The following is a 27,205-nucleotide window of genomic DNA, read 5'->3' as shown; positions in this document are numbered from 1 at the left end:
AATTCTAAAAATCTGTCTCAATACAAAATATTGCAGTAACTTAACTTTATACTATTATCACCTGATAAACCTATCAAAAATGATTCTTTGAGATTCACAAGGATAAAATGGTTAAATTTATTGAATTAAAGTTGTTTTAGAGATGGTGAAGAATCTCCCTGATGCTTCTTCCAGGACACCAGCAACTGACAAGTGAGAGACTGAAGGAACTGAGAATCCAAAAGCTTTTACCAGTAACTTCCTTCTAGATCCTTCCTCCAGGGGCCACCAGGGGCCATTGGTTCTTCTGAAGTCAGCATGGTCATTTAATATATAAACAAGAATCAAATGTCACAACAGGTTTCAACTGTCTCCTCAATGAGTCTAGCTAGAGGGTTCTTCCATGAAGTGGGCAGTGGACATCTTTGTTGAGCAATTCTGAAATCCCCTTCAGAATGCCATCCCTACTTTGAGCACCTCATACTTCCCACATCATTTCCCAGAGAAATGATCAACTGCAGGACCGCTGCTGCTGTTCTTGGAATCTCTGAGGCTGAACAAGATGGGACCTTGAGAATTCTACTAGATTCATTTTCGCCTGGTATATTTGTGGATTAACCCCAGAATGACTGCCAGAGGACAGACTCCACTTGCCCCTGAAGTAGCCATTACCAGGTAGCTGTTACAAAATCACAGGATTTGTTTGCCTCTACCTTCTTATAATTGATCACAAGAGGAGACATAGGGGACCAAGAATCTTAGTCATAAGTACTAGCGACCATGATGCCCAAGTACTAATAATCACCAAATTTCCTCTCTCTCATCACAAACTATTCATTCTTGGCCTCCTAAATGGAATTTCTGAAAATGACAGGAACTCAAGGACCAGGGCAATGTGGAGGTTTTTATAAGACAAGCAGTCAACACACATAAGGGTATTTGTCATGTAAGCAAGAATAAAAACATAAAGTGTAAGCACAAAATCTTAAAAAAAATCTATGGGGGGGGTACAGGGGGGAGGAAACAAGCAAAATTCCCTTGTACCGTTAACCCTTTCCAACCCTATACCCAAAGGAAGTTCTTGTGGCTGCGATTAATTGACAGATTGTGGGCCCTGGAGAAAGGCTCTCTGGAGAAAGGCTGCTGGAGGTGGGGTGTGTGTTTGGGAGGGGGGGAGTTGCACTCAAAGCCACGGAGTTCCCGGGCAGCCCTGCAGGGGAGACACCGGACACCCTGCCGCGCTCTGGGCATCGCGACGCGCCAGGAAGTGCCCGCGGCTGCCCGCTGGTCTCGGTGCTCTGCTGGTGGTGACTGGGAGAAGTTAGTCAGCCCTGAGCCTGAACCCAGCAAGGGCTGGAGCTCAAATAGACTGGGAAGGGAGAAGGCAGGAAACTCCGAAGCGGGAGACAGCTGGGGAGGAAGCGAAAGGAGGATGGGGGGCCAGAGGACAAGCGGAAAGCTGAAAGCTGCGGCTAGTGCGCAGAGCCGCGCGCCGTCTGAGATGCCAGAACACTGGGGCTTGCAGAAGGCAAACAACAACAACGGCAGCAGCAGCAACAACAACAACAACAACCTCCAACAGGAACTTTCTTCCCAGGGCCAGAAAAGCAAGCAGAAGGAAGCAAGGAGCGACTTGAAAGTCTCAGTAACTTAAAAAAAAAAAAAAAAGAAAGAAAGAAAGAAAGAAAGAAAATCACCCCTGGGGGAGTTGAGGTAAGGTGAGGCTAGCCAGCCCTGATTGGTTAGGAAATAATCAGACAGACCCACAGTCGCTGCGGCTTTAAATGAGGCCAAGGAAATTTTTGTTATTTTTTTCTAGCCCAAATACTTCCACCACCACCATCACCACCACCAACACCACCACCACCACCCCCCCTCCCTCTCTCCTCCCTTTGTCCCTCCTTCCAGTCCCGTCCTCTTTCCTTAGTCTCCCCTTTCCTCGATCACCCTCCTCCTCCTTCCCCCTTCCTACCGCCCCCCCTTGGCCTCTCCCCATCTGATTAGGCAGGAAGGGTGGGAGTGGAGGGGGAAGGTCTCTCTCTCTCTCTCTCTCTCTCCCTCGCTCCTCTCTCTCTCTTCAAGAGGCAGCGTACAGTGACGAATTGTTGAAATTGCCATTTCAGGATGGCATGCCGCTATAAATTCATTGTTCCACCTCCTCGCATCTTCACAGCGCTCGCGCCCCGCTCTGCGCTCGCCACGGCGGCCGACGGGGGATGAAGGCGGCCAGGGAGACCCGGGCGCGGCGGGGACCCGGCCGCGCGGCAGCCCCGGCTCGCCGCCCCCCGCCCCCGGCGGCGCTGGGGTTTTAATTTTGTTTTGTTTTGTTTTGAATGACTTTGCGCCCCCTCCCTCTCCTCCCCCACCCCTCCCCTGACTTCCCCGTCTCTTTTCTTCCCATCCTCTTGGTTCCAACAAAGCCAAGGCAAACCCCACCACCTAAGAGAGAGGAAGTGGGTCCCAGAGCTCCAAAGGACCGCAGTGGGGAGAATCCGGACCGGCGAAGCGGGGTGTCCGGAGGCTGCGTGCAACCAGTGGCGGGCCCGGGCGTAGGCCACTATCATCTATATGATTATTATTGTCGCTGCGGAGGTGGTTGTTATGATTATTGGATGGACCGATTGTGACTGCATTTTTTAAATTTTCTTTGCAATATTTGCAGAATCTCCACCACTTGGCTTTTTTTTAAAATACGATTTTCTCCCCATCTCGTTCCGGAGAGCAAATCCACACATTGTTGTTTTTTTTTTTTTTAATATTTTATCTTTTGGTTTGTTTTGCTTTGTATTTTTCTTTTTCCAAATCAACTAAGAAAACTTCGCAAGCTGGCACCGCGGCCAGGACCGGCTGGCGCTGCTTCTGCTGCTGCTGTTGGTGCTGTTGGTGGTGTGGGTCGTGGTGACGGCGGGGGTCCCTCTCCAACACTCATCAACCTTGCAAGCCAGTGTGTGTCTGTGCGCGTGTGCGCGCGCGCGCGCGTGTGTGAGTGTTGCCCCCCGCAACACCACATCCCCGCCCCTGCAAACTTCTCTCTAGCAAATAACAAATACCTATAAAGTGCCGGCGGCGCAGCCCCTCCCCGCGGGCAGCGCACTATGCGGCTCGGGTGGGCGTCCCTGCTGCTGTGCGCCCTGCGCCTGCCCCTGGCCGCCGCCAGCTCCTCCGCGGCACCTGCCCAGGATAAAACCGGGCCGGCTCCGGCCGCCGCCGCGGCCGCCCAGCCCCGCCGGCGGCGAGGGGAGGAGGCGGCGGCGCAGGAGCGCATCCAGCCGTCCGGCTCCCTCGGCCCCTGGACGCCGGGGCCGCCGCGCGCCAGTCGCGGGCTGGTGCAGAACGTCGACCGACTGTACTCCGGCGGCGGCAAGGCGGGCTACCTGGTGTACGCGGGCGGCCGCAGATTCCTCCTGGACCTGGAGCGGGACGATTCGCTGGGCGCCGCGGGCTGGGTGCCGGCGGGGGGCGGGCTGAGCGCCCCCGGGCGGCGCCACCGCGGCCGCTGCTTCTACCGGGGGACGGTGGATGGCAGCCCCCGATCCCTGGCTGTCTTTGACCTCTGTGGGGGTCTCGACGGCTTCTTCGCGGTCAAGCACGCGCGCTACACCCTCAAGCCGCTCGCGCGCGGGCCCTGGGCCGAGGCGGACGCGGACGCGGACGCGCAGAGGGTGTATGGAGATGGATCGACGCCCATCCTGCACGTCTACACCCGCGAAGGCTTCAGCTTCGAGACCCTGCCGCCCCGCGCCAGCTGTGAGACCCCCGCGTCCCCGCCGGAGTCCCACGAGCGCCCTCCGGTGCGCGGTCATCCCGGCCCACGCGCGGCGGCGCTGGCCCCGCGGCTTCCCAACCCCGCACCTGCCGGGGCCCCCGGCCCCCAGACGTGGTGGCGGAGGCGGCGCCGCTCCATCTCCCGGGCCCGCCAGGTGGAGCTGCTCCTGGTGGCGGATGCATCCATGGCACGGATGTACGGCCGGGGTCTGCAGCATTACCTGCTGACCCTGGCCTCCATCGCCAACCGGCTGTACAGCCACGCCAGCATCGAGAACCACATCCGCCTGGCCGTGGTGAAGGTGGTGGTGCTGGGCGACAAGGATAAGAGCCTGGAGGTGAGCAAGAACGCGGCCACCACGCTCAAGAACTTTTGCAAATGGCAGCACCAACACAACCAGCTGGAGGACGACCACGAGGAGCACCACGACGCCGCCATCCTTTTCACGCGCGAGGTAGGTACAGCCGGGTGGGCCTGTCCTGTACGGGGCCCACGTCCCGTGCTGGGATAAGGAGGTAGGTGGAAGGGGACATCTTTCTGATCACTTTACTCGCTCCCCCTACCCCCAATTTTCTCCATCTGTGGATTGGCTCCATTGGGCTCTCGCAGAAACCCAGCTCGCCTCCACCCAGTCTGCTCCATATCTACTGAGCACCCACAGTCGCCTGAGGTGACTAGAAGTGCTTATGCAATCAATATTCAATACTGTTGGGTGCCATCCAGCCGGGGAGGAAGCCATGTAGGTACCCACGCCCGAGAAGGCACCGGAATGCTTGGCAGATGCACGGTCAGATGACAAAAGGGAAGAATTCAGAATGCCTTTGCAATCATGGGGCTTTCTACTGTCCGGCTGAAGTCAAAATTATGACTTCCTCTAACCTACTGGGAAGAGCCGGGTAGGTCATCCACTGCGGTCTCTTCTATCTGATTAATGATCTTCCTTAGGGAATGTCCCTACTTGAACCTTCTCTGCCACACGAATCCAACGGACTCCTTTTCTAATGTGGGATTGCTAATGACGTGTCCACCTCGGGATCTCAATTCCTGGGAAGGAAGGGAGGCATGTGGGAGGTGTGGAGAGGGATGTGGAAGCCCAATCCGCTGAAGGGACACAAGTTGGGAGGTGCTTTGACACCGCTGCCAGTTGTCAGTGCCTCACAAGCACCGCCTTCTCCAGACTCACCCAGCCAAACAAAGGTTCCATCCAATTCATAGGTTTGGGGTTTTGGATGAATGTGTTTCTGAAGCTTTAGTGCAGAAAGTCTGGGCAAAGACTCAAGACCTGAGGAAGGAATGTTTTCCCAGGACTTCCCCATTTTAAGATGGTTACTGAAATGGGGGGGGGGTGGAGAGGGGGAGAAGGAAGGGTGACATTCTAAATACAGAGCCTCTGGGAAGAGGGAGGAGCACAGGATCTATTTACACTGTCATTAGACCACCAAGTCAGTGGTGACACAAAAAGTCTGGGTTGGTTTGGAGCCTGGCTTGCTCATAGTTCTTAGCTTCCGTTTTTTTACAGCTCTGTTCAAATTGGCAGTTTTTAAGTTGTGCCTCTCAAATATCTTAGATGTCTGAGATGCATTCAGAGTAGATGAAGGATTGCTAACTTTGAGGTTGCAAAATGGAGCAAACAGAGCAAGGATAGGAAGTTAAATGATGCCTTGCAAGAAGCTTCAGAGATGTACAGCTTCACTACCTAATTTTTCTATTTTTACTTAAGTACCCCTGGTATGAAGGAAAAGCGCTGATAAAGTTGGAGTAGAGAAGCACTTGTGGCTCATAGGGTGGACACAAATGCAAACCACATGTAAACAAAGACACTGGAAGGCAGCACTTTGGAGAGAACCAGGCAGTCCATAGTGTGGTGTACAATGGAAAAATTTTTCTCCTCATTAAGTGATATTCTGGAAGCCATTCTTTAATTCCTTTGCACAACACTGGCCTTTGAAATGGTAGAACTTTCATGTTGTAGCCCGCCTTATGAGGCTTTCGTGTAAAACGACCCCTTTCCTACTTGGTTTCCAAATACTTTTTCTTTTTTTCTTTTTAAAGCAACTTTCCATGCCTGGGTTTCCTTGCTCTGCTACATCAAAAGAGCCTGCCAAGAAGCAGGCTTTGGAGAGTTTATGGAAGGAGGCTCCCTAAAGAAAGGGGAGAAAAAGAATTTGGAGACATACTGCTTCCAAAGAGTAGGCCATGCTAATGATATTTGTTTTCATATTCCATTGTTCTAACATAAATACAAGTTAATAGAAATGTGATCATCCCTTTCCCTCTGCCCCATAACTTTCCTAATTGTTTCCCAGAATAAAGGAAACTAGTCTATGATTCTAAATGATGTTTATTGCTTTCTCTGAGTCTATTTTTGGCTCACATAGTTGACAATTCCTGTTTTGGAAACTGTGAAACTTATCAGTAGATTTTTAAGTTGATAACAAAACAAGCAAGAAATAAATGAATGATGTACCTTAATTTGAGTTACGATTGCAGGATGACACATTTTTTAAATAGTATACACAATGGGCAATGTATTACATAAGCTGTCTCTGCCCTCATCAAGCAGAAGTGTATTTTGCCATCAATCAGTTTGTAACTGGCTCTCTGTCCTATTCAGTCAACTTCTTAAAAACTGAATATTTGAAGAGTACTTGTATTAGGCACCAAATCAGATGGAGTACTACTAGAAGGCTGATAAAAAATATTTCAAGACTTATGACAGCATTCATCTGAGAGTATATAAAATATGAAGTAGATTTCTGATTCATACTTCAGAAGGCGAGAGAGAGAGAGAGAGAGAGAGAGAGAGAGAGAGAGAGAGAGAGAGAGAGAGAGAGAGAGAGAGAGAGAGAGAGAGAGAGAGATGATTTAAACTCTTCTGTCTCCTGGAAATCAGATCTGAAGGCCTAAAGGAAACGTTTCATAGCTATTTCTTTTCAATGAGAAATACCAGGAGTTGGCACCTGGATTCTACTTTTACAACTCTGTTTTGAATGTAAGAAGTGGGTTGCTTAGCAGCCAGACGCCAAGCCATCAAAACTATGTTTTGATGGGCTCTGAGTCCTGCTCAAATTTTGTATCCAGATGTCTTCTCCTTAAATTGCTTGTTTTTCAAGCATGAAGAAAATGTGAGAATATGTTTTCCATCTCTGTTTACCAGCTGAGGCCACCTTGAGCATTGTGTCTGGGAGTTGGCATGGTAGCGTTAATAATTTGTCTATCAAATCAACACACTTCATCCGCTTCACCATCAGGACTGTGCTCCAGCCCTTTGGCACTATTCTAATGAGGGTAAAAGCAGCCATGCAGTGTCTGACACAGAAAATTGCTGAAATTCATACCACTTCTGTCATCAACATCCAACAGAAATCCAATCTTCCCAGGATTTATTTTGCTCTTCAGAGTCCATTTCCTTGTTGCAGACTTCCTCTTTTAGTTTAAAACAATTTCTTCAAAGACACTGTTAGGCCCATATCCAAGACTACTGGATGCCCTGTATTACACAGTTAGGGGATCTGTTAATTTCCCATCTTCTCTCCAGCATCTCAATGAAAACTTTACCTTTTCATGGATTGAAGCACTGGATGGAAGTTGGACCACTTAAGAGAATGTACAATATAAAAAGTTTATTCACTTTCATTACCCATTAATCTGCTCCTTGGTAGTCTTTTATCTCTCTGCTAAAATTGTCTTTTCTCATTCATTCCACCTTATGATTCTGGATTGAGACTTAAGTATTTCTCCTTTGCCACCAGGTTCTTTCTTAGGTTTTGAAAGCATGTGTTCTTATTTGGCCAAATCAAATATTTGGGTTCAAATCCATTTAAGATTGAAAGTAACTTTACCAAAGAATTATACCTAACAATCAATCTTTACCAATAAAAATAAAGCTATATAACTCAATAAATGAAGAGACTAGTAAGAGCTGAAGCAACTGTCCTTTATCTTCTTAAAAATGATGAGAACTATTTAGCAAATAAATCTAAAGCCTATTAGAAAATATGCTACAGTGCACAGGACTGATTGCCTTGTTGTATTCTTTGCGTTGGGAACAAGGCCTATTGAACCCGCTACATGTGGGACACTCATTTAGGTAACAACAGACAAGAGGATGGTTCCTGTCCACCAGGCTGGCTACTAGCAGAAGAGGAAGTAGATGCCTGTAAAGATCACTCTACTCTAAGGAAAACTGAGCTATAAACAAAGCTTATGAAAGGAACAAGGCAAGAACTGTTATGTCTGCCTATGTGTCTTTACATAGGTCTCGAAAATATAGAATGAAATAGGTCCTCAAAGGAGGTATTGCTGTGACTTGGATTTAATCACTTGCTATTGAGCATTTCCTAACTAATATCCATTGGTATAAACCACTTTATCATTGATCCTTTCAGTAATCTGCAACTGTGGTATCATTTGTAAAACTTTGACAGTTAAGGTCATTTGTTTGAGGAGGAATGTCAATAATCAGCATACAGCAGCCTCTGACTTAAGAGAGAAAATAGGCCTGCCTAATGCTCTGTGAACTAAAAGCATATATCTTATTTATTAAAACATTTAATATTTTGCTTATATAAGCAGAAATATGACTTGAAGGGTTAAAGAGTGACCCCTTTCCACTGTGTGGAAATGCACAAAGTGGATCTATTGGTTTATTGCATTGGCTGTTAAGGTAAATGTGACTGTCAAATATAGAGGCATATGGAGTTGTGTTGACCCCATCTCAGTTCAATTTTAAAGAAAGACTCGGAGTAACCTAAAAAGATTAGGAGGAGCTAAACATGACAGAGTACCAAAGCAGCATCTGTCATGGCCACAGGCAACACCATGACTCTGTGAAATTTACAGAGTGAACTCTGATGGGACAGGAACAATAACTGAGTGGCTGGATAATTGATTCATTGTAAAAGACAATAACAGTCAGGTTAAGGAAGAAATTACGTGTCACATACATCATTTTGCAGAGAATGCATGGATTTAACAATGGCAAGAGAATTTCTCCCAGGGCTGGAAGCTGAAAAGTGTATAGTCATGGTTCTAGTTCATTTAGTGTGTGGTAAGGCACACTTCTTTCCCCCTGTGTACTCTCATAGTCTTTCCTTTGTTTTTGTGCACAGAAAGAGAGACAGAGAGACAGAAACAGACATAGACACAGACACAGACACAGAGACAACACAGAAATGAGGGTACAGAGACACAGAGAGAGAGAGTTCTGTTCTAATTCTGATTAAAAATATTAATTGTCTCTCTGATCAGGGTCCCTCTCTTATGACCTCAGTTCAACTCATTTACTTCCTTATAATCTCTGTCTCTAAACATGGTCCCACTGGTGGCTCATGCTTCAATTTAGGAATTTAGGGAGGTCACAGTCCAATGCATAGCACCACGCTAAGAAATCCATGTTGTCAATTAAGTGGGAGTCAATGGAAAGTGTATTAGTGGGGAAATAGTGGCTGTCAGAGGATGTTCTGCAATGAGCCATCTGGCCTAAGTCACTGGATTGAATCCTACAGGAACTAAATTATTTCAGTAATCTAAACGGAAGGGAAAGCTCAAGATGGACCAAATTAAAGCATTGTTATTAGAAAGTTGAAGGCATGAATACAGTGAAGAAATGTTTTAAAAAATCAAAGAGGGAAAAAAAGAGTACCTGGACTATGTTTTGAGATCCAAAATAGCCATGAGATATGAAGGGAATAGTGGGTAGAATAGAGCAGAACTTGCCTGGTACAAGCCAGAATGTTTCTGTAAGTCCTTCCTTGATAAAATACTTCTCTTCCCAGACCATCTGATTCAGTCAAGTGACTCCAGTCCTTTGACACCCTTTATGCTGTCTCTTAAAGAGAGTCTGTTAAACCTTCTATAACCTTCCCAAGACATGTTCACCACAACATACAACAGCTTGCTTCACTCTGCACATACCTGGGTTGCCCACTAGATTGAATCTTACTTCACTTATTTATGGTCAGCATTTAACACAATAGCAGTTGCATTCTGGACCTGCAATAACTGGATTAGGAATAAATGTACCTGGATTTCTTAGCAGCCCCTGATCCTGCTGAGTGGATGCATGGATAGAGATTGTACAACATGAGTCACTGTAATGATCATTTTTACAGCTGAAGTAGAAAAATAAGACTCCTACTCTATAGGTAGCCTAGCCAAAAAAGTAAATGATACCTCAAGAACCAGGTCCATATTGTGAAGCAGTGAGAGGGAGTGGCTGAAAGGAAGTTAGATTTGATCATTCAATTGACTTTGGGTAGGGAAAAAGTCACACTAAACCCATTAATATGTATCATTAGTTCATATTAATCGAGGAAAAAATAATTATAAGCATCAACCCCCTGAAACATATGTATGAGCATATGTAAGTGTATGGGTAAAATAGTTATAGTTAAATCATGTGTCATGGGTTCCACTATTAATTTTTCTATCGCCCATCTCTTTTTGGTAGAACTTACCTAGACAGAAAGGTAGACATCTGAAGCCAAGATGGCTCACCCCGTAATCCTAGCTACTCAGGTGGTTGAGATGTGAGGATGGCAATTTGAAGTTCAGGGAAGAAAAGTCCTTTAGACTCCATCTCCAAAATAAGCAGCAAATAACCAGGCTGGAGGCATGGCTCAAGTGGTAGCATGTCTCTTTAGTCAAACAAGTAAGCTGAAAAACATGAGGATACCTTGAGTTCAGAAAACTACTTTCTGTCCTTCTCTTGAACTCTATTGCTGCCCTTACCAGCAGGTGATGTTTACAGAAACAAAGACCATTGTAATTTAACTCCCATGTAGGTTGTTCTCACTAACTTTTGTCTACTGACACCACTACCGCTACACTTATGTATTTCTTCCAACTCTTTGTCTCAAAATATGCTATGCTACTTGTTACCAACCTGTCAGTCAAAGCAGGACATCCTCCAATGCCTGTTTTGTGTTCCAGGTTTTTGTATTCAGCCCACTTGGCTTATTTCCCTATCAAGTACTAACGGCTGGGATTTTCCTCTGGGTATTACTTCTCCACACAGAGTGTTTTGCTGGCTCCTTGGCCATCTCTTGTCCTCACAAACAGGTCTTGGGCTCTATTAATACTCCTAAATCCCATGAGAAGTCGCAAGCTTTGCCACATTCATAGTCTTCCAAAAGATTGCCACAGTGATGGTCATACAATGTCAGTGACTTCTCTCCTAAACTTCTTCTGGTCTTATAGACCATCTCAAGTATATTTCAGTTTTATAACACCACAAGGCCACAGTTCTATCGCCTCATACTTTTGCTCCCCTAACATGTTGCTTAGTCTTGTAATGCATTACTCTCCAGTGTTGTTAAGATGTTGATTGTGAATTACCAGAGCCATCCTTAATATGACAAGCATGCATTCATCTTCAGATCCACACTGGATAAACAGAAATAGCACACCTTGGCATTTTCACTTACATGAAGACTATACATGATGTGCACTACTTCAATGCTTCCTGCTTCCGCAGCTATGTTATATATATGGTATTATAAATAAATAGGTATGTGTATAAATATATATATATATATTGTACTATTTTTGCAGTAGTATCCTTACCCCTACATTTGATGTGTTAAAAATCCTTTACTTTGAAGGGAAGTTTTATATGTCATATTATAAATCATCTTCAGGAAAAGGACATCGATTGATAGACTGAAATTTAACACAAGTTCCTTTCCATATACTGAAGGAATATTGGATCAAAAAAGCGATTCAGATATTCATTGTAAGTTTTGGGAATAAAACCATAGAACCCTGTCTAGGTTTGAAATTGCACAAGTGAAATAGAAAAGGTGCCAGTTTATAATTATAGCCACGGAAATATAACAGTGTGGCTGTGTAGTCAATGAGTTTAATCAGTGCAGTTAAAATAATAACAAGTGCTTCTGTTCAAAATTTTGTCACATGAACACATTTTCATGGCAAAAGACCAAATGCATTTCATAAAATTCAAAGAGGATGAGGGCTGATGGCCTCTAATGAGCAATTGATTAGCAGTAAACAGAGAGATAATAAGATTTTGGCTTTAATTTCATTCAGAACAGGAAGGCCATTTCCTTTTGCTGTGGCTCTTCATTCAAGCCTATTAGTGAAGTAATGAGCAAAAAGTGAAAGCAAAGCTTATCCCCAGATTTTATTATTTGAAGATAATGAACACCATACTCTGATGATAGACATACATCTTGTTTTTAAAACATATATATGTGTGTATTTATATATACTTATGTAAACATACCTATGTATATATACATATGTGTATATACACATATGTAGAAGTAACTCACAATATATATCAACTCATTTAATCCATGACCAGGGATTGTTTCCTAGAATTACTAAATGATTGGATGAAGGGGGATTAAAAATGTGTTAGACTATATTATTATCTCAAGGACTGATTGTTATGCAAAATATATTCCAGTTTGAATTTTAAAACAATGAATTTGTTCTTTACAGTTGAAATTTGGGATCCCACAGGATGATACTTTGGAAGGCCATTTTTGATTTGGTACTTTGATTTGGCTATTTGGCTGTCTGAAGTTACAGTAGCATGGTAGCCACAGTGAAATCCATCACAGCTGGGAACTTACAGAGAACAAAATAAGGACATGAGACCATATCAAAGAGAGGATTATAATATTTTGATGGTGTTTCATCTTAATTATATTTTTATGCAACACTGTAGGGAAGAGTTGAAACACATGTTGATGATAAGTATATGGCATTGGTTGTCCATAAGTACTGTCTTCTAAATACCTGAAGGCTGCTGAGGTCACCCCAACAGAGAGTATGTTGAAGGACCATGAAGGTTACATTGAATCTGACTATATGTCACCATTCAACACCATTCAACATTGTGGCTTATATTTTCATACTAAGCTTCATAGCATGGCAGTGTTCTTCTCATGAGAATCTATAATTTTAAATTATTAAAATGAACTGGATCATGTCCCCCATTAGAGAATCTCTTAAAAGCTGTACTTCACACATACCCATACACACACACAAATAAATCTTATAAAACTATAAATATTATAAAACTTATAAATCTATAAAACTTCACATACATACAAACACATAGAGATAAAACTGTATACACTTAAGTCTGTACATACAATCTACCTGCATTATTTATATATTTGAAGACGATCATATTGACACATACTGTATTAACTATAAGTTAGAGTTCAATGAATTTCCAAAGATTGCAGTGTATGAAATTATAACTCAGCTTTGAAATTAAGAGATCATCTTGTGAGGACTCATACATATGAAGTAAAATTAATTTCTTATCCAGATCACCCATACATTCACATTCTGTCACAAATATGTGGCAGTAGCTTTGCTCTGTGATGCAAAACAAACTAGTAAGCCAATCTTCTGATAATAGAAGTATAGATTTAGGTCAGAATATTAAAACTAGTCTAAATATGACCATCTGTGGAAGTCATCCTTACTACCAATACGCATTATAGTTTTGTGAAAGTCAAATGGCTGGACTTGTATTGGACAAGCTACAAACTAAGACATCTTTTTACGTGTAATTGAGACTCTTTATCCTTCCGTGGCTTTCGGTCCCAAAGTAGCTCAGCAGAGTTGCTGCATTGAGCTTGTCATTGGACTATTTCCAGGGTGAGCAGGTGATACCACAAACATAGCCTGGTCTTGCCATTTGGGTGAGCAAGTGGCAGCGCATGGTGGCTTCCTCTGGAAGTAAATTGATTTTAACGATTTCTTTCTTTCTCCTGGGCAGGATTTATGTGGGCATCATTCATGTGACACCCTGGGAATGGCAGACGTTGGGACCATATGTTCTCCGGAGCGCAGCTGTGCAGTGATTGAAGATGACGGCCTCCATGCAGCGTTCACGGTGGCTCATGAAATTGGTATGCGGGGCCTTTTCTCTTCCCTCGCCAAATCAAACACTTGTAACAGCTGCAACAGGAACCAAAATACTTGGCGATTAATTCCAGATTTCTTCTGGTTCAGATGTACCATTGAGGATTAAATTTGTTTATATTTGCACTTTTAGGGGTTAACTAATGTGGGAGAAGGAAGGCAATGTCAGCCACACAGTAGATATTTCCTTCTGACAGTGTCACTGAAAAGTTAAAGAGAGATTGGCTACTGCTACTGACTCCTTCCTGTTTTTGCAAACATCCCTAAATGACTCCTAGACAGAATTTGTCACAGTGGCCTATGGAATGTAGAGGCGGCCCTTTTAGGGGTTGCTTGAGACAGTATTTATTGACTGCTCCAGGCCTAATCAGTTTGCACAGAAATTTGCTTTGCTCTATCATGAGTGATCAGAGTTAGTTCCTGTCAAAGATCCTCAGTGGCTAGGGTAAAGATTTCTCTCTTTCCTAAATAGCAAGGCCATTGAAACCAAGCTGATACACAACAAGTCTGCTCTAAAATGTCACTTGATTGGTTTGTCTTAAGAAACACATCTGAATCTTACAACTATCACTTTAAGGCTGGGATCACTGTAGAAATTCACACACTATAGAATGTATGTTTCCTAATCATGGATTTAGACTACTAGGTATGGGAAAAATTGACTTAGTGCTTAGGACAAGATATTAGAATTAGACATCTCTGGGCTCAATACATCTTAACACATTCTTGCTATCTGTATTCCATCAATCTAATTCTTTAAACTCTCTAAGCTTTGTTTTCTATATCTGAAATAAAGGAATAAAACTACCTATCTAGTTGATAGGGTTGTTTTGGAGAACAAATTGGGACTACCATGGATTGTAGTTATTATATATACATATAGATATAGATCACTCTATTTTGCTTTTTCAATAGGTTAATTTGCTTTCATTAGTTTCGATTTGCTTAATTTATATTTCATTGCTTAGCATAGTCGTTGTGGAGAGGCACATGATGGTTTATTCATTATTGTGTTTGGACTTTTAACTTTTTTCTGTTTTTGTTAAGCACAATATGGTTTTAAAAGCAAAAATCATAACATTATTTATTTATTTATTTATTTATTTATTTATTTATGCTGTAGAAGGGCTTGAATTCTGGTCCCTTAACTTTTATTTTTCAAAGTTAGAACTCTACCACTTGAGCCATACCTCCATTTCTGGCATTTTGGTGCCTAATTTGAGATAGGACTCTCAGGAACTTCTCTGCACACACTGGCTTCAAACCTTGATCTGCACATTTTCCATCTCCTGAGAAGAGAATTACAGGTATGAGCCATGGGCACCTGGTTATAAATCCATAGCTTTTAAGTGGAAAATAAAACTTCTATAGACATACCTAGAAGGAAGAGAATATTTTCACAAAGGTCAGTTTCCAGCTGTTATATTTCCTTGTGGACTCAAAAGTAACTGCTAATTAAAGGTGTCATTTCATGAGTCTAAACAGGATAGCAATGATAGAACTAAGCAGTTAAATTTCACCTATTAAATACTAATTATGACATTAATATTCCTGACACTCTTCTTATCATCTAAGCAACAATAACAAAAGCATCAAAAGGAAATAACCATCCAACAGTATCCCTGGTGATAATTCAGCTCAACATAGTGAGCATCCTTGGTCTCAGGAGCCAAAAATCTGAGCTAAGTCCTAGCTCTGCCTCCATGTGTGTTGTGATACTTTATGCAGAGGTTTTTCTACTTTAGCTTTGGTATTTCCTACATAGTAGACTGATAATGAAACTGGGCGCGCTCTCTCTCTCTCCCTCCCCCCGCCTCCTGTGCTACCCTGGCAGAGTCAGTGTGCCTGAAAGTGTTTAGTAAAGCCCAAGCCATTTGAGTTGGAGGGTGGAGATTATGTCATCACTTGTCTCACACTCCGTTTATAAAACTAGCTGATGAAACACAGCTTAATGGAGAACTTTACTCAATATTTATTACGTATCCAGGTATGTGCAGGAGTGAACAAGTGGGAGAATGCCCCACGATAGCTATTCAAGGTAGCATTCCCCACTCTTTAGTAGAAATGAAGAGGAATTAGCCCCCAGCACTTCAGAGGACTATAATTAAAGGAGAATTTTGTTAAGGATGTCAGTAATTAATCACCATTACTCAGAGTGAAAGAACTTCTGTAAGACAGCTGCTCAGTCTCTGAGAGAACAGAATGGCTCCTCTGAGGGTGGGTGGGGAAATAATGGGAAAGCTAAGCCACTGAGATAGAATTGGACTTTGCCCATCCACAGGATTAGGAACTGTCACTCTGATCTGAAAGAGGTTACACATTCCTCACAGAAGGGTTATTTCTGCCTGGTTCCCTGTTAACCAGTAGTGATGGGTTTGCACACACTATCAGCATCTGGGAGGTTTCCCTGACAGAGCCCTGGTGGCAATCAAAGCAGCTTCTTCAGGACCAAATGCCTTGACTCTCAAGCCAATGGAGCTGGAGTGAACAGCTTAACATCCTCCCCAGCCTGCACACATCCCTACACTGGGGCTTCGGGTTACATAGGCGAAGGCAGCAGATCGAAACGTAAGAAGCTAGGTTCCGACAAGAACACACAGGGCCACTCATGATGCTGCCCAACTGCCATTCCAGCTATCCTGAAAGGCAAACGTTAGGAAGACCATAGTGTAAGGCTAGCCTGGGAGAGAGGTGAGGAATTAGCAGAAGTTATCTTCGTCAGCAAGCTGGGCATGTTGGCATGACTGTGTAATCATACCTATGTGGAAGGCTTGATCAGGAAGATCTGGGTCTTAGATCAACCCTGAGCAAAAAGAGGAGATCGTATCTGAGAGAAACTAAAGTAAAAAGGCTTAGCTCAAGAGGAGAAACACTTACCTAGCAAACACAAAGCCCTGAGTTCAAATCCCAGGACTGCAGAAAAAACAATGAGCAAACATATTTAAACTGTATATAAACATTCTATGAAATATATATATATTTAAAAATACAGTATGGATTTACCTTAAAAGTACAATTTCCATAATTATGTAAGATACAAAACATAGGAGATAGATGAGCTTTAGATACAAAATCAAACCTAAATCATTGTTGTATGTTTACATCCTTTGTCCCCTTTAATTTCATGGTTGGATCATTTCTATTTACTTTTTTTTATGTTTCTGTCACTTATTCTTCAATAAAACACTGACAACTTAATTTCATCTTTGTATTACGAATGGCCTAATCTGAGCTATTTAAGATCTAGAGGCAGTGGAGTATGGCTTTAATTCTCTTTTCATTAAAAAAATATATATAGCTTTCATTCACTTTAGTTTCTAATTGCATTTTTCTTTAATTTTTTCTAGTCTTCAACATCATGAACATACATTATAGAGTGTGAGCCTTAAAGATTTTAGAAAAGGTAACCTCTCGGAGGACATTCTAGTCCACTGTGTGTCATTAGAGTCTTCTCCCTGTAGCCTCTTTCATCTTCTGTAATACATATCTGTTCCAAAGCTTTTATTTTTGGATTGAGGCATGAAACTCATAAAGCTGCCAACCAAGCCAACTTCCTCATCATCTGGATTCTAATCCTGCTCCATTTTTCTTATGCAATTTCCTTCCTTCCCTTTTTATTAGAGGCTTGCAAGTGGCTGGATTTGGAAGTTTTATATACAGTTTACGTATGGTGATAGAAATGGTCTTTTGAAACCTCATTTTTCCAGTATTTCGTGTCTGCCTGAAACTCATTCCAAAATGTGCAGTTTGCTTCGTACAAACAGTGTCAATGTGTTATTGCATGCAAAAACACAAGCTGGGGGAAAATTTCCAGGCTGCTCTCATAACTCCTGAACTTTATTTTTTCTACAAGCAGTAACAGGATATATTTAATGAAGAATAACACTTTCATTAACTGACTTACAGGTTTTCATGGTAGTCTAGTGGCTTCCCTTTTATTCTGCATGATGGTGGCTTAAAGTACCAAGTCTGAATTATCTAATGAACAAAGAAAGTGGATCTCAATGTTGATTTTTCTTTTACTCCCTTCACTTAAAGAGAAATTCCTATACTGAGAATGAACATGTAAGAAGATAAAGCAAAGCTACCATGAGATGTTGTACCATTTCTATCCATTATGTTAATGCCTTCCATGATGGTCATGAGATGTTAGCTGAATTGTCAGAACATCTCAGAGAGCTACTTCAAACCATCCAAACCCAGCCCTCACCCATGTCTCTTGTATCTTGGGTGAGAAGGAACATGCTGACTGCCATTGTACCATCCAAATCTGAACTGCAGAAACATTTTCAAGTTGATATAAGTTTACATTTTGAGTTAGTATTTTTAACTTGTCAAATTTCATATATATATATATATATATATATATATATATATGCTTGTAATAATAAAGATTTCACCTGCTGCACACATGGCTGTTAAAACCACTAATTTTATTGATATTGAGCCAGCTTCCAATTTGCTAGGAGGGTAGCAATACGATCTTATTTAATGAAACCCTTAATTTGCAAACATGCCAGTGGTTGGCTTTAGTGTAGTTAATTATAAAAGGTACTAAGGGACTATGCCTGTGGACGACTCCAGTGAGTTTCTCTAACCCCTTCCAGGCAGTTTTACAAAAGTTAAGACTCAATACTCAGCTGAAACTTTGGAAGTGGTGGAGATACAACAGCATGGCTGCCTGTCTTTTGCTGTGGTTAGAGGGTGTTCTCTGGATGTGCTGATCTGCCTGGGAATGTGCTCCTACTAATGATTAGATTAAACAAGGGTATGTTTTGAAAAGCTAGGGAGGCCCTAACAACATGATAGACCAAAGCCAAGGATATAGAATCAAGATCCCAATGGCCACGAGATGTGAGGCAAAAAGGAAGTTAGGATTAAACTTGTTATTTGTTCAGCCCCAAACTTAGCGCTTTAATCCACATAAACTGAGCACAATTTTCTACCCAGTTTGGAGCAGTGCCATACAATGTCTTTCTTGGCCCTCAGATGAAAGGTGGGAATAGGTCTTTGCTATACGTGTAAACCGCATTGAGAGGTTTAGTGTTTATTGACTTAAAAAAAAAAAAAGAAAATCAGATCCAAATTTGTGTTTCTCTAGGGGAGGCATATTGATTTTCTGCCATGTGTGTGGAAACTAGCAAGTTAAAAGTGGCATAACACATAAAATTGCACTTACTATGCAATTTATTTTACCTTTATATTTAGGAAATTTCCCTTCTCTCCCAAATCGAGGTGTTTCATTATAGTAAAGTTTATGAAAAACACCGAAAACATGCATATACAGTAGTTAAAAGTAGAACCAATCAAAGAAATCAGAGGTATAGGCACTCATCCTTTGATCTATGCCAGTCAGGTATCCTGTGTGTTTTGCATCTTCAATGCAATTTAGTCCTCAAAGAATTCCATGTGAAACACAAGGAGGAAACTGATATCAAGGTCAACTTAAACTTATACAAGGTCAACAGCATCTATACTATGGGGTTAACAGTTGAACCCAACTCATTTGATTTTGCTACTCTCCTATAATAATATTTTAGATAGTATTCAGCTTGAAGTCTATAACTCTGAACTTCATTTAAAAGAAAATTCCAGAGCTCCTTAAAGCATGAAATAAATTGTTTCCTTTGGCCCAAATTGCATCACTGGTACCACATTTCCATTTACACTTAATGCTCTTAAGTGCATGTTTAAGATCATTATTGATTCTCTGTAAGGATTCCTGTTGGAATGGATGCACATGATCTAATCATTGGAGCTCATGGGTCTCTTCTTCAAGCAACTCTAGATTCAGATCCCATGTGAACTGTTGACTCACTTTGGAACTCCTGGCAAAACCTTCTTGCCCCTCTATAATCCCAGCTGGAAAATTAGGTAAAACAAAAACATGACCTCATTAAGAAACAGATGCTTCATCTGAGCAGTGCTTTCCCAAGTAAACACATTACAGGGCTTCTTGTGACATTTTTGGAGGATGCAGTGTTGTGTCCCCTCTCCATCATTGGTTAGTGAGGATCAGGAGATGAGAGCTCGAAATTCTGTTTAATTTGCAGGACAAAGTTTAGAGAAACAACCAATTTCCTCCCTGAGGTCAGTGTTATAAACCAGCTAGTCATAAAGGAATACCTGAGTTGAATAAACAGTCAATCCAGCCCTTTGCTTTGAGGTAGTGTGGTCTCAATCCTGGCTACAGATTATAGATTTTCTAACATGTGATGCACTTGTCTATTTGAGACACCTAGATACTATTGCAACCTGTGTTGAGAATATCAAATTTAATTATATATGACCCATTTGCCCATATCAAAAATTACCATTCTGGAAAAATGATCAGGTGAACAATTGCTATACAATAGAACTCAGACTCAGGAGCTCATAGATTTTGCTTTGACATATTGTCACTAAATTCATGACCACATGATTCAAATAAACTCCTTCCTACTATTATTCTGTGTGACGAATCTTAGCAAGATCGTCCTTTTTATGATACAAACTAATACCAATTCGGTATATAGTGCAACATTTTCTACAAAGCACTTAGAATTGATGCTTGGACTTTTACTGATGATTGCAAACAATGAAATACTGTTCTGGGTTGTAGAATGTCTCACATTTTCCCAACAAAAACTCTTGGAAAATTCTTATGGATTAGTCAGTTTCATTATTCTAAAATTTTACTCTGGCTTTTTATTGGATCTTATTTAATATGTAAACACAGAAGCTATTAGTAAGTAAGCCCAATAGTTGAAGGAGTTTGACGCTCAGTTGCCTCAGTATTTTGATGAGACGTTTCCAATTACATCACAGGAGAACTAAGAATTTGCTAAGAAAGATAGAGTTTTAAACAAAATCGCATCAGCAAAATGCTGTTCAATGTTTTGCCTGTCTACAGGTTAGGTTCAAATGGTTTTAAATGCAAATACTAATTCTTTTTGTGAAGGAAGATTTCAGAAATTCTGGTTTAAACCTAGAATGGCCACCCGTAAACTGGTCTGAACTTTCTCTCACTAGTTTTCACATCCTGTTTTACCAACGAAGCTTCCTCAAAATTCTTCTTGTAACTTTCCAAATTGCTTTGAATCTTTCCCACACCCTCCCTTTCTTACTCTCTGACTCTTTAGAAACAAATACTTTTCACTGCCTCTAAGGGGAAGAATTTCCTCTCTGTGTGGGTTTCTCAGTCCTTCCTCTATCAGCTCCAATACCTCACCTTCAGCGATGCCACTCTATATTGCTCTAAAAGCTCATCATCTACTCCTGTAATGGAAACAAGAAAGTAAGGCAGAGTGTTATGAACACTTTCTTTAGCACTTTTTATCAGATTTTACATAGGCTTTGACCCTCTGGAGCATGAATATATCTTAATCCCACCTACTGATAATGCTCTTTGGGGCTCCCTTTTACAGAAATTCTTCATCTCCGATACACATCACTCATTTTTAAACATCCCTGTAGATGATTTACAAACAGAGGATCCTTGAAAAGACAGGTATCTAAAGCTAAAGGCCTGACCTTGGCAATCAGGAGGTCAATAGACATTATTATCCCAGTTTCACCACTATTTGATATACACAGTTGTCAGCTGTGGCTTTCAGTAAAGTTTTCTAGATTGCAGATTTCCATGATCACCATACTTGAAATACCTGAAAATTAGGTTCTCAATGATATTTGCACATTTTGCCTTGACATCAGACATCTTAATGTAACTGATTTGGGGACTCAAGAGAGTTTTTTTTTTCCAAGTTAATCTTTTTCCTCCTTTAGTATGTGAGGCACATCTTTCCTGAAGAGCATCCAACATTCCTCACACTGATCTTTCCTTTCAATCCTGTCCAGCTCCTCAGGGAAGTCACGTGAGTCTCTCACTGTGCCCTGGTTCCAGCCCTTCTGGAACGGGCTGTTGGTGAGAAATTAAATGTTCCTCCCTTTCCCCATGCCCTTGAGAGGAGAGCATGCCTTGGACAGCCAGCTGACAGACTTTTCTCATGGAAGTCAGAAAGTTCATTTGCCCTCAGAAGACCCCGTCCCTTCCAGTTAACCTTCATGGAATTTATTTCTGCCTGACTTGGATATCAGATAAAACCCGTGACTCCTTTTAGTTTCAGTGGCGTGGAAATGAGATTGGTGCATGCTCAGAATGACAGTTTTTCTTGTGGAATTTCCTCTACGTATATTGAGGGACAACTCATTTCTATAGGTACATTGGTAAATTTGGGGAACACAAAAATCCCACTATGATGTGAAATAGCAGTCTTACTGATTCATCAGATTAAACCAGAATATTTAAAAGTAAACTGCCTGGATGATATAACTGAAAATTTTAAATGAGGTGCTTTGTTTTTCTGTCTAATATCCAGTTTATACCCCCAAACTCATTTAAAGTAAATTTCATGTTTCCCATATAATCTGTATTTTACTTTCTTTCTATTTCTTTTATTATTACTATTCTTTCATTATCTTTAAGTAGTTATACAAAAGTATTGCTCTTTAACAAAGCAGTCATGAATACAAAATATCTTTTTTCTTTTAAATGTAATTTTTATACTTATTATAAAGATGATGTTCAAAGAGGTTGCAGTTATATAAGTCAGGCAAACAGTACATTTCTTTTTGGACAATGTCACCCTTTCCCTATGTCTCTCCCAGTGTTTCCCACCCATCCCTATTCACAAGTTGTATAGGTCATTTTCAACATAGCATCTAGTGAGTACCACTCCTTCATTTGTGATCCTTAGACCTCAGACACCTGAGTAGCTGGGATTACAAGCATGAGCCACTGGCTCCAGGCTGATATTATACTTTTGACTACTAAAATATCATTAAGAGAAATGGGAGGGACAAAGGGTGACTAACTGTAGCCTGTATTTTAGATCAAAAATTTTAAATCTACTCTATTAATGAAGTGAAATTCCCTTGATGCAATAATAAAAAACGCATGTGGAAGTGCATGTGTTATTAATATTTATTTTGAGGAAAAGACTGTTACTTCCTTACATATGATTATCTTATAAAATGGGATACAAATTGGCACGTTGTTTTAAACTATAAAATCTAGATTCAAATAAATATAATTCAGAGATTTCTTTTCACCTACTTAAACCAGAGTGAAATTTCTAACAAATCCCATTGTATTGGTTCTTAGATTAGAAAGCTTGGAGAATTGCATAGTGGATTTCTAACTTCCAGTACATGGTAGACTGAGTGACTTTTTGTAGTTTAAAGGAAGATTTTTGTTTTTCTGTGAACTGTGAATTCCTTAAAAAGTATCAATGTGCCACTCAAAATCTGAATGGACCCCTGTTAATTTTATGTATTGTTGGAGACATGCTTTATAAACTATGTTATACATCCAGACTACTAAACAAACCAACTAGGAGTTGAAGTGGGAGGATTTCACAGAGCAAACTTGGTTACCTAGCGAATACGACTGAAGGCAATAACCAAATAAATAGCATAAATATGTGGAGGCTTGGAACATCACCAAACCCAAGTCACTTAAATTTCAGCCACAACAGCAGTCAGCTGCTCGCTGAACAATTTTGTTATGAGGTGTTGGTGATTTAACAAGTTGGCCAACAGTAATTGGAATGGAGCATGAAAATATTTCATCTCTGTTGAATTTTACTGGTGTGTACTGGACTCTTGACAGAAGAACATCTAAAGAGAATGAAGTAATCAATTTGCTATACTATTTTCAACATTCCTTTCTGTGGTTTTTTATATGATTCATTCTAGAAAGAAATGGCTTAAAATACCACTAGGGTGCTTTGTTGTTGTTGCTGTTTTTCTTCTTTATTTTGGTGTTTCTGCAAAATGCTTAGATTCCTGGTCTGAATTTTTTTAAAAAAAAACAGCTTTAGATTTGTTGAAGAATGTCAATATATCCTTAGTGTGAAAATTGATATTAGACAATAAAATCAGTTTGGGTGTGTATTGTGTATATAGATGAATGTATATGTTTTATATATATATATATATATATATATATATGAGATGATAGATAGATAGATAGATAGATAGATAGATAGATAGATAGATAGATAGATAGATAGATAGATGTGGTAAGTATGACACTCAGTAATAATATCAGTCAAGACAGAAGAACTGTGGGATGGTTGGGTTTGCAGAGGACCTGAGGTAGCTTCTGTACATGTAGCCACTGGCTGAGTACTTTTGAACAATTATTCACCTGCTCAGTGAATTCAATATCTTAATACTTGATCATGTACTTTTAGACATTCTTAAATGTAGATGGGTGTATTTTTAAGGTAAGCTCTTCACGTGTAAATTTAACAAATACTCAGCATTTGCTAGAGAACTAAAAGATACAAATGTAAGCCAGAATACAGTTGCACATAACCAGAAAGATATTAATTCCACTTAATCAAGTCAAAGACACTCAAAAATCATCTAGTCAATGTTTACAGTTTGCCTGTCATTCGGTTGAATACAGATGTCTCCACAGTGGGTGGTGAGAGGTATACTTTGCTCTCTTGAGGCATATGGTTGGTGAGAGAAGGCAGAAAATTAGACAATCAAAAGCGAATGTGGCAATGGCTATGACAATCCCTTAGTTGCCTCATAAATTCCGGATACTAAATAGAGCTTTGTTTCTATGTGTCAGGGAGCATATGTGATGCAGATGAATTATGGGATTATCCACTTCTCAGTTGAAGTCTTCAGATTTTATCCAAATGTCCATGCCAAACAACTGCTCCACTAACTGTGGAGCTTTTATATCCTTGGGGTCCAGTCTGTCTTCTTGAAAGGCCAGTTAAAATGACCCCATCTAGGTTTGGTGAGAGAAAATCTAATGCAAGTGGCTACATCATTGTAGGGAGTAAATAGAAAAGCAAACTCATTGCACTCTCTTATTTGAATTTCCTTTGTTCTTTCCCCTTAGGACATCTACTTGGCCTCTCCCATGACGATTCCAAATTCTGTGAAGAGAACTTTGGTTCCACGGAAGATAAGCGCTTAATGTCTTCCATCCTAACCAGCATTGATGCATCCAAACCCTGGTCCAAATGCACTTCAGCCACCATCACAGAATTTCTGGATGATGGCCATGGTATGTACCATTGAGAGGGAAACGTACTTGCATTCTTAGGAGCTTTGTTCTGTTACATCTTCATCCTGGTCTTCCTGCCCTCTAGGACAATGCTGTGCAGACAGTGCCAGAGACACAGCAAGGAAATTGATTTTCTGTTGGTGTGTGATGCCGGCATTCTTGGTGGCATGATAGCTATGGTATTTTTGCTTTGGAATTGAAAAGTTCAAAGGAGGAACAGTGTGGGAGACCACACAGCATGTTTAGCAGCGGGTGCCCTGAAAGCCTGGCTTTTATTCCTTCTTTCACCACAGGCTTCCTGTCAGAACTTTTGGCAGACATCTTGGTTTGTCTGCTCTTAGTGTGATTCTCAGCATTACTTGTTACATGCATATAATAGCAGTGTGGTTAAGGTGTAGGTGATAACTCACTGGTTTCTTTTTTTTGGTATCATAAAGCCAGGAAAGGAAGTGTTCTAGGTTTTTATTGACTGGGAGAATTTGATTTCATCTTGCCAGCACTTCAGAACAAAAACTGAGGAGTAATTTGAATGAAGGGAATTTACTTCAAGAGGATCAAAAGGAAATCTTTGATAGTCTCTTTAAGAGACAGTCGAAGAGCGTAATACACTTTATTAAATCTGTTAAGACTAGAATTTGTGCTGTAAGCTATATAAAAATATAGAGGAAGTTGAAATTTCTAGAAATAATAAATCCTGGCCACTAAGTAGTCTTCAAAACAAGCTGTCATAAATTTTCTAGTATCCTTTATTATTTCAAAATAATAGAAACACAGGAGGTCAAATATGTTAGGATTAGAAGAAAGCTTATAGCTCTGACTTCTCATTATTTAGGAAAGAACATATACCTTTGTTCCTCTTTTCACTGTTAAAATTGGACTCTTTCTAAATCTGGAATTTAAATTGTATGAAAAAGAAATTATTAATGATATTAATTTTCCATATAATTGTTTTATGATCTGTGGCTCCAAGTAAAATAATAAGTCTGTGGTAAATTTACCCTAGTTGTACACAGTGTATGATTTAATATTTTGACAAATTTCTGAGACCATATCTAAAATTTCATTCTACTCTCATGAAGTTACATGCACTTGTACTGACAGCTTGGTTTTTTTCTTTTTTAATATCTTTTAGTTTTCCTATTTTCTATGCTAATTTTCAAAGCTAATAATAGCTTTAAGTAATAAACCTCCTATGGGATTGGGGAAAACTTCAAATGGGTAAATTGAGGCAAGAATAAAATGTAGCCCTACAATGTAAGATGTATAGTGGTATGATCTCATTTTCTACCAGGTCAAAAGCCCCAAACCTATCCCATTAGTATTTAGGCATAAAGGTACCTGAATATTTCATACTGATACATTAATCCATACACACAAAGAAGATTTCTAGTCATTTACAAAAATTCAATGGCAACACTAATGTAAAGGCAGCAAAGCAATGGCAATTTTCAAGCAGACATTCTTATAGAAACTCTACAACTTCCTAATGGCACTTGATGAGTACATTGTCTGAAAAGTCATTCCTGTGTATCTTATTCTCCCTCATCCCCTTTAAGTAGAAGTGAGACAGTAAATTCAAGGTCAAAGCATTGGATTTAGTTTAAAATTGATCAGCCAGAAGTAGGTGGTCTCTCCAGCACCCTGTCATGGCCAGATTTACATCCACTAGTACTAGTGTTTCCTGATTGAGACTTCAGCAGAAATGCAACGTAGATAGGCAATTTACGGCTGAAGAGCAAATGTGCACGCTTCCATGTAACAGTATCTGGCGATTTGGGATTCAGAGAAATGTCCGCCATGGCTCATGGGACTCCTCTGCCCCTCGGCCAAGATACTTGTAGAAATTCTGCAGTGTTTATATAAGTGAGCTGTAGGCAAGGTGGCTAGAAGTATGATCCTCTAAAACAAGGGCAAGCGTTGGCAAAGAAATTGTGCAGTAAAAGCAGCTTATTGAATTTCCTTTCTCAAATGCTTGGTAACCTTGAGTCCCATAAAGATAGCTGTGTTTGCTACATCTTTTAGTCCACACTGCAAACTGAGGAAAAAGGCCAACCTCTTCATAGACACAGCTCACGAACACTCACAACAGTTTTAAATATTAATATGTAGTTTATTTTAAAAGCCACCGGCTGAACATAGAACTTGGAGAAAGTACTATTGGAAAACCGGGTCTCTGAATGTTTAATTGCCAGCTACTTAAAGTAACAATAAGAGTGAAACATCCAGTGTTTCACTTTGTGTTTTGATTTTTCACAACAAATATGCTGTTTGGAAGAATGGAAATGAGATACTTTGTGACCATAGTGGCCTATACTTTTTTTAAATTTTAAATATATATTTTTTATTGTAAAGATACTGTACAGAGGGGTTACAGTTACCTGAGCAAGGTAATGAGTCCATTTCCTATCCAGCATTGTTACCTCCTCCTTTGTTTTTCCCTACCATCCCTTTCCTCCTCACCTCCCCAACTCCTCCACCCC

General features: G+C 40.8%; 1 protein-coding gene across 1 annotated transcript in view; it reads left to right on the top strand.

Moving 5' to 3' along the window:
* Positions 1-1,262: 1,262 nt before the first annotated feature.
* The window catches only part of Adamts5 (ADAM metallopeptidase with thrombospondin type 1 motif 5), a 41,724-nt gene continuing 15,781 nt past the window's right edge, over positions 1,263-27,205 (top strand). The window contains exons 1-3 of the mRNA XM_070030523.1: positions 1,263-4,199; positions 13,509-13,641; positions 24,558-24,725. Of these exons, the coding sequence (XP_069886624.1) occupies positions 3,075-4,199; positions 13,509-13,641; positions 24,558-24,725 (1,426 nt within the window). The 5' untranslated portion in view covers positions 1,263-3,074. The remainder of the gene's footprint in view (positions 4,200-13,508; positions 13,642-24,557; positions 24,726-27,205) is intronic.

Source organism: Dipodomys merriami, unplaced genomic scaffold (genome assembly GCF_024711535.1).
Source record: "Dipodomys merriami isolate MVZ:Mamm:240054 unplaced genomic scaffold, mDipMer1.0.p SCAF_2, whole genome shotgun sequence".
Classification (NCBI taxonomy): domain Eukaryota; kingdom Metazoa; phylum Chordata; class Mammalia; order Rodentia; family Heteromyidae; genus Dipodomys; species Dipodomys merriami.
Note: the sequence above shows the minus strand (reverse complement) of the source record. Positions and strands in the feature narration are given on the sequence as shown.